The sequence below is a fragment of the Empidonax traillii genome, unplaced genomic scaffold (genome assembly GCF_003031625.1).
Source record: "Empidonax traillii isolate 1590-97213 ecotype Southwest subspecies unplaced genomic scaffold, ASM303162v1 scaffold997:size582561, whole genome shotgun sequence".
In the NCBI taxonomy this organism is placed as follows: domain Eukaryota; kingdom Metazoa; phylum Chordata; class Aves; order Passeriformes; family Tyrannidae; genus Empidonax; species Empidonax traillii.
The window spans coordinates 457,382-470,052 of record NW_020956190.1 but is presented as its reverse complement, the minus strand read 5'-3'; the positions used below and the strand labels follow the sequence as shown (position 1 = coordinate 470,052).

The 12,671-nt window shown below is 38.2% G+C and overlaps 1 protein-coding gene across 10 annotated transcripts in view; it reads right to left on the bottom strand.

Annotated features, from left to right (window-relative positions):
* SYNE1 (spectrin repeat containing nuclear envelope protein 1) overlaps positions 1 to 12,671 on the bottom strand; it is a 276,624-nt gene that overhangs the window by 109,840 nt on the left and 154,113 nt on the right. For all 10 annotated transcript variants that reach the window (XM_027903871.1, XM_027903873.1, XM_027903872.1 and 7 more), the window contains 6 exons: positions 10,995 to 11,159; positions 9,276 to 9,632; positions 5,286 to 5,422; positions 4,189 to 4,366; positions 1,956 to 2,138; positions 308 to 451 (listed from right to left, as the gene is read on the bottom strand). In XM_027903871.1, coding sequence (XP_027759672.1) covers positions 308 to 451; positions 1,956 to 2,138; positions 4,189 to 4,366; positions 5,286 to 5,422; positions 9,276 to 9,632; positions 10,995 to 11,159 — 1,164 coding nt within the window. The remainder of the gene's footprint in view (positions 1 to 307; positions 452 to 1,955; positions 2,139 to 4,188; positions 4,367 to 5,285; positions 5,423 to 9,275; positions 9,633 to 10,994; positions 11,160 to 12,671) is intronic.

The window sequence follows — 12,671 nt, the reverse complement described above, 5'->3', positions numbered from 1 at the left end:
ATATTAAGACTGGGTGCAAGTAAGCTGGAAACAGAGAAGCATGAAGGTGCCATGAAAAATAGAAGAGACATATGGCAAGCTTGCTGAGAAAGGCACACCATACGGTTACAGCAATGAAGCAGTATGACAAAGAAATGTGGAGATGCGAAATTTGATGGCACAGGATCATCAACATCAAACCTTGAAACCAGTTCTCATCTTATTTAGAGGTCAGGATGCCAGAGTGATGAAGCTTGTGTAAGGAAACAATGAGGCCAAGATGATGGGACAGTAAAATCTGGCTGTGTTAAAAACACTCGTAAGTCACCTGCAACTTCTGCTGTTCTCTCCTCTTAGAAGGAAGATCATGGAGCCGACTGCTACTTCCTTGTACTATCTTCTCAGTTGTGGTCAGCCACTCCTGCAGAGGCTCAGCAGTTGCTTCAAAGTCCTTCATCTGGATCTTTAAGTTCTGGGAAGACACGTAAAATTCTATGCACATTCTCAGTGCACTGGATATAACTAATGCACAAGACAGAGATCAAGTACACAAAAAGGATACGCAATTGCAGGCAAATTATATACAACTCTTCAAACAAATTACATCAGCTCTGCCTCTTCTTATCCCACACATACTGAAAGAAGTCTGAGAGGGCACACTTTCGAAAAGCAAAACAGAGGCAACAATGTACTACGCAGTTAAGGGGAGACCGAAGCAAATTTCCTCAGAATGGAAAGCTTTAGAGATTTTAGGAGATTTGACTCAATCTAAGCATAACTAACATAACTAAGGCAATCTGAAGAAAGGTAAATTTCGGATATGAATTATCTGACTGCACTCATTCACACTGACCTCTCCTTAAATGGACTGCCACTATTTCTAGGTGACGTTTGACTAAATTCAACCCAATCTGGGGGAACACTTCTGGTTATATTCCTTTTCTTGTAAAATTTTGGTCATAAAAATGTGTTCATTAAAGGCATATGTAGGCATTCCTTCAATGCCTGCATATTTTTCTTGAAGGCTTGTTCTGCATTAGCTAAAAAAAGAACATCAGAAATAATTCATATGGAATAGAAACCTGAACAGCATAGCTCCTATGCCCTAGTTATTTTATTTTTTAACCCCAGACATATTTACTTTTCTTTTCAGATATACCCTTACCACTTAAACATCAGAATAAAAAACTAAGCCTATGAGACTGGGAAATGCTCGACTCAAAAAGACTAACCTCTAAGAACATCTTCTTTCCATGGCAAGCCTGATATGAAGACAGGTAAGTCCTTGCTACTCGAAAATTTTCCTTGAAATGCTTTCCTACGTAACACATCAAATGTATTTAAACTTCTTCTCAGCTGTCTAGGTAACATTGGTTTGGAACTAGAACGACTATGAACTTTAATTGTCCTATGCTATGCAGGGAATTCCAGATAAGATCGTTTGACCTTAAAACCTATGACCTTAAAAAAGATTATGATTTTAAGATATTCACAATCTGCTGGTTGAATTGAGAGTTCTGAACAGAGAAAAGTGTTGGCATTTATTTTAAAAGTTCCTCAAATAAATAGGTACATTTCACCTATTTGCAATAAGAGAGAAAACATTTACACACTTTTCTGGGACTATTCAATCAGCAACAGTGTCAGAAACCTGTGCTGAAACAGTGCTTCAAAAAGAAAACGTGTTTTAGTAACCCAGTACATTTGATGAGACTGATGAATCTGAGCAGTTGCCAACTTTGATTCTGAACAGCAGCCTTCTCCCTGAAACATTTCACTTAAATCAAAGTGGATTCAGGTCATAAAGATAGAAGCAAACAAAAGTAAAATGTAAGCAGAAGAATAAGACTTACTGAAAACATATTAATTCTGTCACATCACAAAAACTTACAGCTATATACAAAATCTAAGCTGTGCTGTTTGAAACAGAAGCAAAGAGGAAATTTAAATCCAGTCTTTCCCCACTGGTTCAATACCTCCAATGCAGATTTCTTCTGGTGGAGAGTGGTGATAAAATTTTTCCAATCGTCTTTAGCAGTAGCACATTTGTCCTGGATAACTTTAGCCTTTTCCTTTGGTAAAACAGAGCACAGCAGTTCTCCTTTGGATGCTACCAGGTTTAGCTTTTGTTGCCCATTCTCACTTTCAGATAAGAATTCCTAGAAATAGTAATAAAAGAAGCTAATTGGTGAACTTTGGGTTCCAGTAAAGCCAAGGTCCCAGAAAATTTATGAGGGATAAGAGTTTAATGTTTCTGCTTGTTAACATGCTAACACATCTTTCAGTATATTCTATTTCAATATTGGTTGTATTTATGGGATTTACAGATAACAGCTACTTAATCCAGAAATGCCACGTGTCTAAATAATGTATATACAAGACTCTAGGATTACCTGTACATTCTGTATGAAACAGTTACTAGTCACTTAGTTGAGTACTATACTTTAAATATCCATGGTGCAGAAAGTGATAAAAGTTTCATTTCAGTGAACCAGTATCCTGGCAGAGGTAACACAGGGGCCAACTCAGAGGCACACACAGGACTGAAGCCTTGCCCATGGCTAAGCTCCACCTATGCTGGCCTTCCCATAAGCATGTGAGGGTGTCGGCTGATGCTTAGACCCTGAGCAATGTCCAATCTGTGTGATTTATGCCTCCGTATCCCTTATTTATCTTCCCTGTTTGAAAATATTCTTTTTTCACAGAAATCTTGCACAATGCTGGAGAGCAAGCAGTGTATGGAAAAGAGTATGTGCAAGAATTATACAGATATGTAAGGAAAGAGACAAATTTATAAATTCCAGTTTACTGGGATAATATTTTTATAATCTGTAATTACTAAAAAACTTTGTGAGCACTTAGGACTCAAAAGAAATTAGCAGTCTTGAATAACAATACTCTAAACTGTTACTATTATGATTATGTAATACACAAATAGTTTCACATCCATAATCATAAGGTTACATCCACGCTCAAGAGCAGCAGGCTTGATACCAAAATTACTAGGTCAGGTTCTGATTCTTACACTAGAGGTCTTAGTAGAGAATGCAAAGGGCCTGTTAGCTTTGAGATAACATGGAATAAGTTCTGGCTATATTAAAATCTAAGATATAATTGCCTTGTGACTTAATTATGTCAAATGTGCTAACAGATAGAATATTAACTTTCAAGGAAAAAAAAAAAAAGTTTATATAGGTTACCAAGACATCTCCAGAAGTCCTAAAGCAGTCCAAAAAAAGTTTATTTCATCTAAAGCAGCTTTCAGGAAGAAGGAGAACAAGGTAAGGTCTTATGCTATGAGGGGGCTGCAGTGATAAAGAAAAAAATTTTACCACTGTTGAAAAAAAAAAAGCAACCTTGCTAAAACATTTCTATTTAATATAAAAAATTACCAGGACTTTTCCCCCTGATATGTCCTCTGAAGATATTCTCATTATGGTGCAGTCAAATATTTGATATATTAATACATAATTTTTTGCTTTTTTAAGTAAACCACTTTAGTAAGGTAAAGTGAATTTACCAGAAGGAAAAGGAAGTGATTTGGCTTTTGCTATTTTCTGAGAAACAGATATGAATTTCTTCTGTTACACTGTTTAACTTCAAGGTATAACAGTTATACTATATAATTCTTACTTTCCTATTTTCAGTTAAAATTAGAGTTTTGTTCTATTAATAGAAGTATTTATTTCATTGATTTATTAAAATAAACTTCCAATTGACACTTCTTTCTACAGAACTGTTTGGGCTTAATTTAGCTTTATGTGAAAAATATACTTTTTAAATGCCTACTTGCACTGCATAGAATTTAACTCTGGTCTTGCACCGTAAGGGTTCCACTTTCATACATGAGGAAAAATATTCACATAATTGTGAAATAATATTCCAGGTACTAAGAATCAATTCTGATATCATTCTGATTTTACAGCAGTCTCCCACTTATAACATACTTTTTCCCATTGCAAAGAAGAAACAAACAATGAAAGCTACAAAGCTATAATGAGAGATGAGTCCTTACAAACTGTAGCCCAACAATTAAACTAAACAATATAGATTAACAAAGAAAAAGACAGTTTATTTCCTTGCAACACCTTCAATGTTAAGAATAACAACATCAACAAAAATTAGTAATTAATCAAACAATCTGATCTGAGCTGCATATGAAATTCATTGGGTCCTCCTTAGACTAGTATTTTACTGTTAGAGAGTTACCTGTATTTTCTGCAGACTTGCTGAAGCTTCACTGATATTTTGAGGCACATCAAAGCATTTGGCAGTGGTGACTTTTGCATTGACCAGCCACTGCTGAAAATCCCTGAAAGCCATCCGAAATCTTTGCTGCAAGATCTGCTCTTTGCTCTGACATCCTTTTGAAGCTTGCAGGCAGAGACTGGGTTAATCACATCAGGGAAGAAGAAAAGAACAAGGGAGGGAGTGAGGAAAGGCAGGACTCTGTTAGGTGACAATGCTATTATTTAGTTCTCAGAAATACAATGGTAAGGTTAGGTTAACCTAGATTCCTCCTACCAAATTTATGCACTTATCTGAAGCACCAGGAAATCCATTAGAAGCTTTCAGTTCTTAAAAGTGAAGCATGTAAATTGGGACATAACTGTCACAGATATGACAGGTGTAAGTATTTCCAGAGAGTGACTCAGAGCACCTAAGCATGAAGAGATTCTGCAAGCCCTTTCCTCTCTCTAGGGACAGGGTGCAGAACCACAATGATTATATCTGTGGCTCAGTTAAGTCCACATTGTTAAAAGAGATCAATCTGAGACATCACACCCTTCTTCTGCAGCTACAGAACGCAGAAGGTATAATCCCCTGCAAGAAACAACAGAACCTTGTGTCTGAAATGCAGGTGTCACACTCCAAAGTATCAGATAGAGTGACCTGAGAGAAAGCCAAGAAAGCAAGCAAATGCTACCTCTCCTAGCTAGTTCTTGTTTCAAGGAAAAGTAAACTGAAGGACAAAATGAAGAAAAATATATAACTAGTTGGTGTAACTTGTTCCTCCTTCAGACACAGTTTTTTACAAGTACTCTTTCTGAATAGGTTGGGTATGGATATACATTTAGTTTCACCTGAGTTTAGCGGCATAGTCTGGCTTAAGAAACAAACAAACAAACAAACAAACAAAAAATCCAACATTATTTTTTATAACTTCAGTTGACACCAAAATCAAAATAATGATTCTAATCATTGCATACCTGTAATTCTAAAATTCTAATTAATGGTTCCCTAAAAGACAGCTCACATCTCGCCACACACACATGGGATTAAATATAAACAAGATGAATGTGTACCTGTTATACTCCTTAATCAATCCTGAAACTTTTGAGGAATGCGTACTCAGATCCCTGGAAAATCTACAAAGATCATTCAACTGACTTTTGATCTCATCCGTCATATGTTCAGACTTTACTAGAGCATTCAATGTTTCCTGTTAAAAAAAATAAATGAAGAATATTGGTATGTCTAAAAAAAATAATCTTCTGAATCAAAATTTATCAGTTTAAATTCAAACTAGTTTATGACCTATGCATCTTTACTTTCAAGACTATTTTAGCAGTCAAACCTAGAGAAGCTTATTTGAAATTATGAGTTTCTAGAGATTAAACTTCTAGAGATTAAATCTAGAGATTAAACTCAACTTTCTTAGCTCAAAATGTTCTCAAAGCACATTTCGAGATATAAATTTCATTTCAATAAATGAGCTATACTATTGTCCATTAGCTGCATACATATAAAAGGACATATAATTAGGGAATAGCGAATGATATATGTTTATATAAATATAATTAGCCTGTTGACTTGAGTTTAGCATGTTCAATAAAAACTGTTTAGAGCCATATCCAGAAAGTTAATTTACACCCATAGCTTTTTATCAGCTTCAACTCTTTCACAGATGACTTCATAATATAAAAGTACAGCTGCTCACAGTCCTGTGAGAGTAACTGGGATACTGCCTGTCATTGCTGCCCTGGAAAGACTCTTTGAAGACAGCTAAGCCAACAACAACAAAAAAAGCTCTTTTGTTGACTTTGCTTGCGTCACTTGGAGAGGTGTGATAAGTATTCCAACAAAAACAATGCTTGTTGATGTCCACAGCATCTCCACTGAAGAATCCTGCCAGCTACTTCAGCATAATGAGCAGTGCAGACTTGGGTCCTTGCCTCACTAAATTCTTCAGACATTCCTCTTAGTCTAACAGCAGAGATTCTGCAGTGCAGGCAGGCCAGAGCATTTGGCATGTACAGATTAGTTTGGCTAAAGCACTAGTCTGGAAGAAGCATACAATATAAACTTCAGAAACAGATCACATGAAAATGAAGACAGATTTTAATAGGGACCTGGAAGTGGGAGATAAGGATGTCCCCAGATATATATTTCTGAATATATATATACACATATATATATATACATGAAGATGATTGAAAATATACATAGTAAACAGTTTGTAATAATTTATCAGTATAATACTGAATGTTTGGGAAAAGCAAAAATTATACACGTGAAAACATACATAGAAGGTTTACAAAATATCGCAATCCACATTGCACAGATAGAAATGCTCACTGAGCACATTTTTCACTGTAAAATATTAATTAACTCTGCAATAAATAAATATCCCTTTATGCAAAACAAAAGTAAAAAGAAATATTAGTAAGAGTCTAGCAAGCTGATCAAGAGACTTAGTAAGAACAGAAGAAGGGCAAACAGTACAGATTAAGCTCATGTGTTTGCTGTTCACAAGCAACTTTGTGCTTGCTTCATATCTCTTTTTCTGAAAAAGTCTGAAGAACTGTGAAATTGATTTTTAAAGACCTATATAATGTGTTTTTGAGCCAGTAAAAAGAAATAAAAGAATTACTGTTTTTTTGTAGTAACTGAGATGTCAGGAAGAAAAAGCACAACTATCCATCTTGAAAAAAAATGAAGCTACAAGCACATGTTGGCTATGAACAACAGAGCTTTAGACCATAATAACAGCTTGATTATATTAACATTACTGAAATAATTTTGCATTTACAGATCACAAGGAAGCCCTGTAAAATTTAGTCTAGAGACACTTCAGATGTACTATGTGTAAAAACTTTTATGTGTTATTGTGAGTCTGAAAAAAATATTTTGATGCAGCAGATTATCACGACTCCTCTGACTAACATTATTCATATTATGGCTTTTATCTTCTTTGAGCCACTCATGCACCAGCAATCTGTTAAATAATAATTAAAGACATTTTTATGCTTACACACAGCCAGTTTGTTTCAATGTCATATATAGTAGCACTTGAATTAAGTAATTATGTAACAGCAATGATGCTTAGAAAAAAACCTTAAACAAACTACTTTTCGCTTATAATACTTTTTGTTAAACTACTTAAAGGATTTTCTGAAAGCATTAAAAATGACAACACAATGGACATCACTTAAACACAGAAGGTCACAAATTGCCTAGGGCAGGAATCACCATAATGCAAACAGCTTGGTTTTTTTTTTTTTTTTTTTGTAAAGAAAGTATGTCTTAATACTAGCATAGGCTTAAAACTGCCTGGTTCCAAAACAATTTTTCAGTTTCAAGTAACCTACCTCAAAAACTACAAAAAGGTTATTTTGATGACATACAGCCTTAGACATAACCTGTTAACAAACAGGAACAATAATTTGCAAAACAGGGTAAATTTAACTATGCCATTTTTCCACTGTGGCAGCCACATGGCTTTAATTTTGAATCTGACAATTACCAAAATAATTTGCAGAATTCCAAGTGCAAAATCTGTTGCTCTTATGTTGCACATACCTAAGGGGACAGAGCTTGAGTATAACAGAGTAACAGAATGAGCTTGCTAATTCTGAGAACTAGGAAACGCATTTTTAATTTGTGGCCTTGGCTTACATGGCAACAGAATCACTGCGAGACAATGGAAATGGAAAGCTGCAGTGCTATTTTATGTTCACAATAGAGCCTATCCCTGGGGTCCAGAAATGGAAGGAGTACTGTCACATTTCCTCTAACTATAAATAAAATTACATAGTAGTGCTGTGCACAGTTGTCTTGAGATGCTGTTGCATTTTCCTCACTAGCCAAAATTTACAACTGTCTAATCTAAATAAAGTGTTGTTACATAGAGCTACAGTGCATACATATTATACATACTACTAAGCAACATCCTTTGAATTTAGTATTTCTCCATTTATGAAATAAGAAATGTCTTGTGTGTTGATGACAATCCCATGTCTTCCTTTCCGTTTTAAAAACATACATACTTGCATATTTGTACCACTAATTGCTGCGACCTAATGTCAGCTTTGTTACTCCTATGGATACATAAAGGCACTCAAGCAAGCAGGTTCTATAAATCTGTGCAAGGAATTCTATGAAATAGGAAGCCACAGAAATAACTTCGCATGGATACTGGAGAAAAAGATTAATACTATCAGTTCAAAGATAAGGTGTTCTGGGTTTTTTTTTTAATATGACTTCAGTCAAGAGGTCAGAAAGCAGGAATCACACACCTTTCTCTCTTTACTGAAATTGTTTTATTGCAACACTACCCTGTAAGGGAAATACTCTGTATCTTTCATCAACATCTCTGAATCAGTGTAGCTGAGAAACATACAAAGAAGCATCTTGACTGTTGCAAATCTATGTATATATTTATATAGGGTGTGTGTGATACATACATGGGGAATTTTGTTTTGCTAGAAGGCAATTAGAAATAGAAACAACCTCTATGTTTCTAAATTCCACTGTATTCCAAAGCAAAGCATTAACAATTTTACAGAATAATTTCTTTAAATATTGGACAACATTTCAATGTGAGTAGTGTAAAGGATATTTCAAGAGAAGGAAAGTATAAGCTCAACACACTCCAAACAAATTTGAAGTCAGAAATGGCTCCAGCTGCTTACTTGGCTTTTAGGAAATGCTTCACATTTCCTCCATCAAGTACTATTCCAGCCTGAAACAGTGAGCAGCTTGGAAGCGCGGCTCAGAGCCGGCGTGCCAGCTCCTTGGCTTTTTCACAGGGGTGAGCCCTGGTTTTAACACTTAAAATCCAGGCAGCGTTTGCTAAGCCTTGTACGGCAGAGGGGCCAAGGGGGAAACGTCTTCTGCAAACTGCGATCAGAATTTTAAAAAGAGTTTGGATAGTTGGGGTATCATGGAAATATCTCTTACGAGTGCATCTTACTACTTTTCTACTTGACAGCCCCGCTTGGCGGAAGTTTCCTGCCCACAGTGACCATACATTTACAACCGAGAAGCTGCTAGGAAAAGAAGCATGCCCTTACTTTCTCCTTGCGCCAGCTCTCCACGACCTCGGCGTCGGTGTGCCGGCTGTCGGCGGGGGCCAGCCCCTGGGACCAGGCGGCCAGTTGCCCGCCGAGCCGCTGCACAGCCTCCTCCAGCCGTCCGGCCTGCGCCGCGAACTCCCGCTCCGACAGGGCCATCTGGCTCAGCAGGTCCCGCAGGCCGCCCTGGCTGCGGCGGGCGCTCTCCTCCCACTGCCGCCAGTCCGCCTGCAGCGCCTGCATCTCGGCCGCCAGCAGCTGGCACCCGCCGGCCGTGGTGCCGCGCTTCGCGCCGGGGGACAGCGTCTCCACTCGGCACAGCCGGCCCGCGCCGGCCTGCCGGGACTCCACCAGCTCCTGCAGGGCGACATCGCCATGGTAACCCGGCGGCCGCCATCGCCGCGGCCGCGAACGGGGGGCCCGCCCGGGGGACGCGTCCCGTCCCGTCCCGTCCCGTCCCGTCCCGTCCCGTCCCCTCCCGTCCCGCACCGAGCCGCGGCTCTGGGAACCGCCGCCGGGGGCAGGGGGGAATAAAACCCAACAGAGGTGTGCGGGCCTTGCATGGATTAAACGATTCTGAAACTGTCATAAGCTTTGGGGAGAAAGCAAGCACGTGGTTTAGATGCTGAAAATACCGTTTTAGGCTGAGATGCGGAACGTAACGACTCGATTGTGATTTTTTGAATGAGAAAGGCTGGTGTGTAGCTGCTTACAGCAGTCTTAAAAACGTGCAGTTTACAGCCTGCCCGTGTGACCTGTGGTGTGCCAAAATTGACTGCATATGTTTTTTTTCTGAGTGTTTTTGTGTTTGTTTTTTTTTTTTTTTTCCAGAGCTGAATTTGTTCTACAGGGTCCTATTTCAGTTTCACATATTTCATACAAGGGAATTTTGAGATCTCTCAGCTTAAGAAACAGGAGAATATAAATACCATCCCAAACACTGCATGCTAGAGTGATGTTATTTCTTCTCTTCTTAGTCTTATGAGCTAGACACTGCTATCTCCTCCCTTTCCTGTTTAGTAGATCAGGAGTTTGAGCACAAAGGAGACTGAAAACTACCCAAGAGTGTACAACAAATCTGTAAATTGATCTCGGGGATCCTGAATCTTCAAATAGCATTCAAGTTCACTAGCCCACTCTCTCATGATTAGGAGGAGAGTAAAATGTTCTTAGGGTAAGTATCTGAAAGTAAACACTCGAAACAAGCAAAACATGCAGTCTTCTTTAATGCTGCATTCAGGAATATGCAAACTGCTTAGGAACTCAAATACCTAAGAATAGATGCAGGCTAAGGAGAGCACACATAGAGAGGCAACCCATACATTTCTACTGTACTTGGGAAGGACAATCGTTGCACTGTTTTACACATCTCCATTTCACACAAAGCAGAAAAGGTTGTTTCTGACTTTGATTCAGACAATTCTGCTCATGGAGAAAGCATATTTGGGGATGAGGACTGAAGAATATTCATTAATCAGCTAAACCACATTCTTCCGTGATGCCACTGGGCTTCAGCTCTGGTAAATTGTTTCCATGTGTGCTGTGACTAACTTAAGTCTGATTATACTTTTACTCATCTGTTAATACAGGAAGGGAGTTGAAAACAAAGCACAGCTTAGAAAGCTTGCTTTCAGATAACTGAAGATCTCACAAGTGCTTGACTCTAGCTTATTTTAAAGCATAGGGTCTGAATAACAGAAGAAAGATAACTTATCTTACATTGATTTTGGCCAGCTTTTTCTGTATAGTTGGTGTATCTCCAGATGCATCTGACCAGCGGTGAAGCTCTTCCTTTGCAGAATGAAGCCAGTCTGTGAATTCATGCACAGCATCAAGGTAGAGCAAATGATCCTTCACAATATCTTCCACTTTCCTCATTTTCTCCTATCATGCAGATGGGGGGAAAAAAAAAGACCATTAAAGTACTTAAATACTATGCTGGCTTTAAGTATGCAGGGGTGGTTTGACTCTATAGTGTGCATACTGGATAGAGTACAGCTTGTAGCAGCAGAACACAGCGCTACGCTGTACAAGGTTTGGTTCAGGTTGGTCTGGACAAGCATTTTCTGCTGGAACATGGGCCTTCTGAAGACGAACACAAAAATATACTCTAATGCAGTCTAATGTATTGTTTAATAGACATCAATGCTGCAGTTGTGCAACTCTGGTATGTTCTTCCTGATACGCTCTGGAGAGGGTTTTGCAGATCACCCCTCAGTACTCCCAGGAAGCAGCACTGTTACCAGAAACACAGCTCTTATTAGATTATTTAGAATCACCAAGTACCTACAAATGCTAAGCAGAGCCATGGAGATGCCTCGCAGGAAGACCACAAATGAGGAGTTTTGGTGGTCAGAAGTGCAAGAGGTTCTTATGTCGACGAGTCTCATTTTGACCATCAGATCGAGGATGGTGCCTGTCCACAGCCACCTGCCCTGCAATCCTGGAGGATGCTTTTCTTGACACAGACATATAACTGCTTCCTGGCTCTATCTTAGCTTTTCACTGTAAGCTTAAAGTGTGTTACTTTACCTTAAACGGTGAAAGAGCATAGTGGTCTAGATTTGCCTTTGGTCTGACAGACTAGATTTGTTGCTATATTCTTGTGAGATAACCTAATGAATATTTATCAGAACTAACCAAAAATGAAGTGAGCTAATCAAGTAGCTCTTTACTACTGCATGGATACTCTAATATAGATTTGAAGAGTCTAGAAATCAGTTTCAGATTCTAGAAGTTAAACTCAGTTATTTTTAACTTTGATTAACTCAACATTCAATAGATGCTTTTAAAAACTAAGTTAGATTAATAAGTCCCACTGTTCCCTCTGAAAATAATCATCATAATTTCACAGAATCTGCCAGATCAACTAGACAATGGATGGTTACTAGCTAAACTAAGATGATCTAACGTAAATCCTCAAAGCTTTTATAACTTAATGCATTTTATGGAACAACAGGGTAGGAAAATATCCACATGCACCCGACTACAAATAAAATAGCCTTTCTAGGGAAGCAAAAGAGCCTCAGGAAAGAAAACCATGCATCCCTGTTCACATTGCTCACACCAAAATATAGCACCAGTAGAAGGGGAGAATGGAGGTAAATTGTTTCACCACGCTCATCTGATTGGCAGAAGGTCTCAGTTAGCTCACATGTTTTTCCTCTGAAACCAAAGAGAATACCTGTATAGCATGTGCAGTGCTTAGTGACTTGAAACACCATTTCAAATATGGGCATTTATCTTTTTGACAATAGGATTTCTCTTTCTGACAATATGTCAGGGAGACATTTTATTCTGCCTCTCACGGAGGCCTTTTATTCTTCCCCTTCTAGGTTAAAAAAAAAAAAGGTGCTAGGAATGAATGAAAAAGAATTAGAGAAAAATAAATCTTTA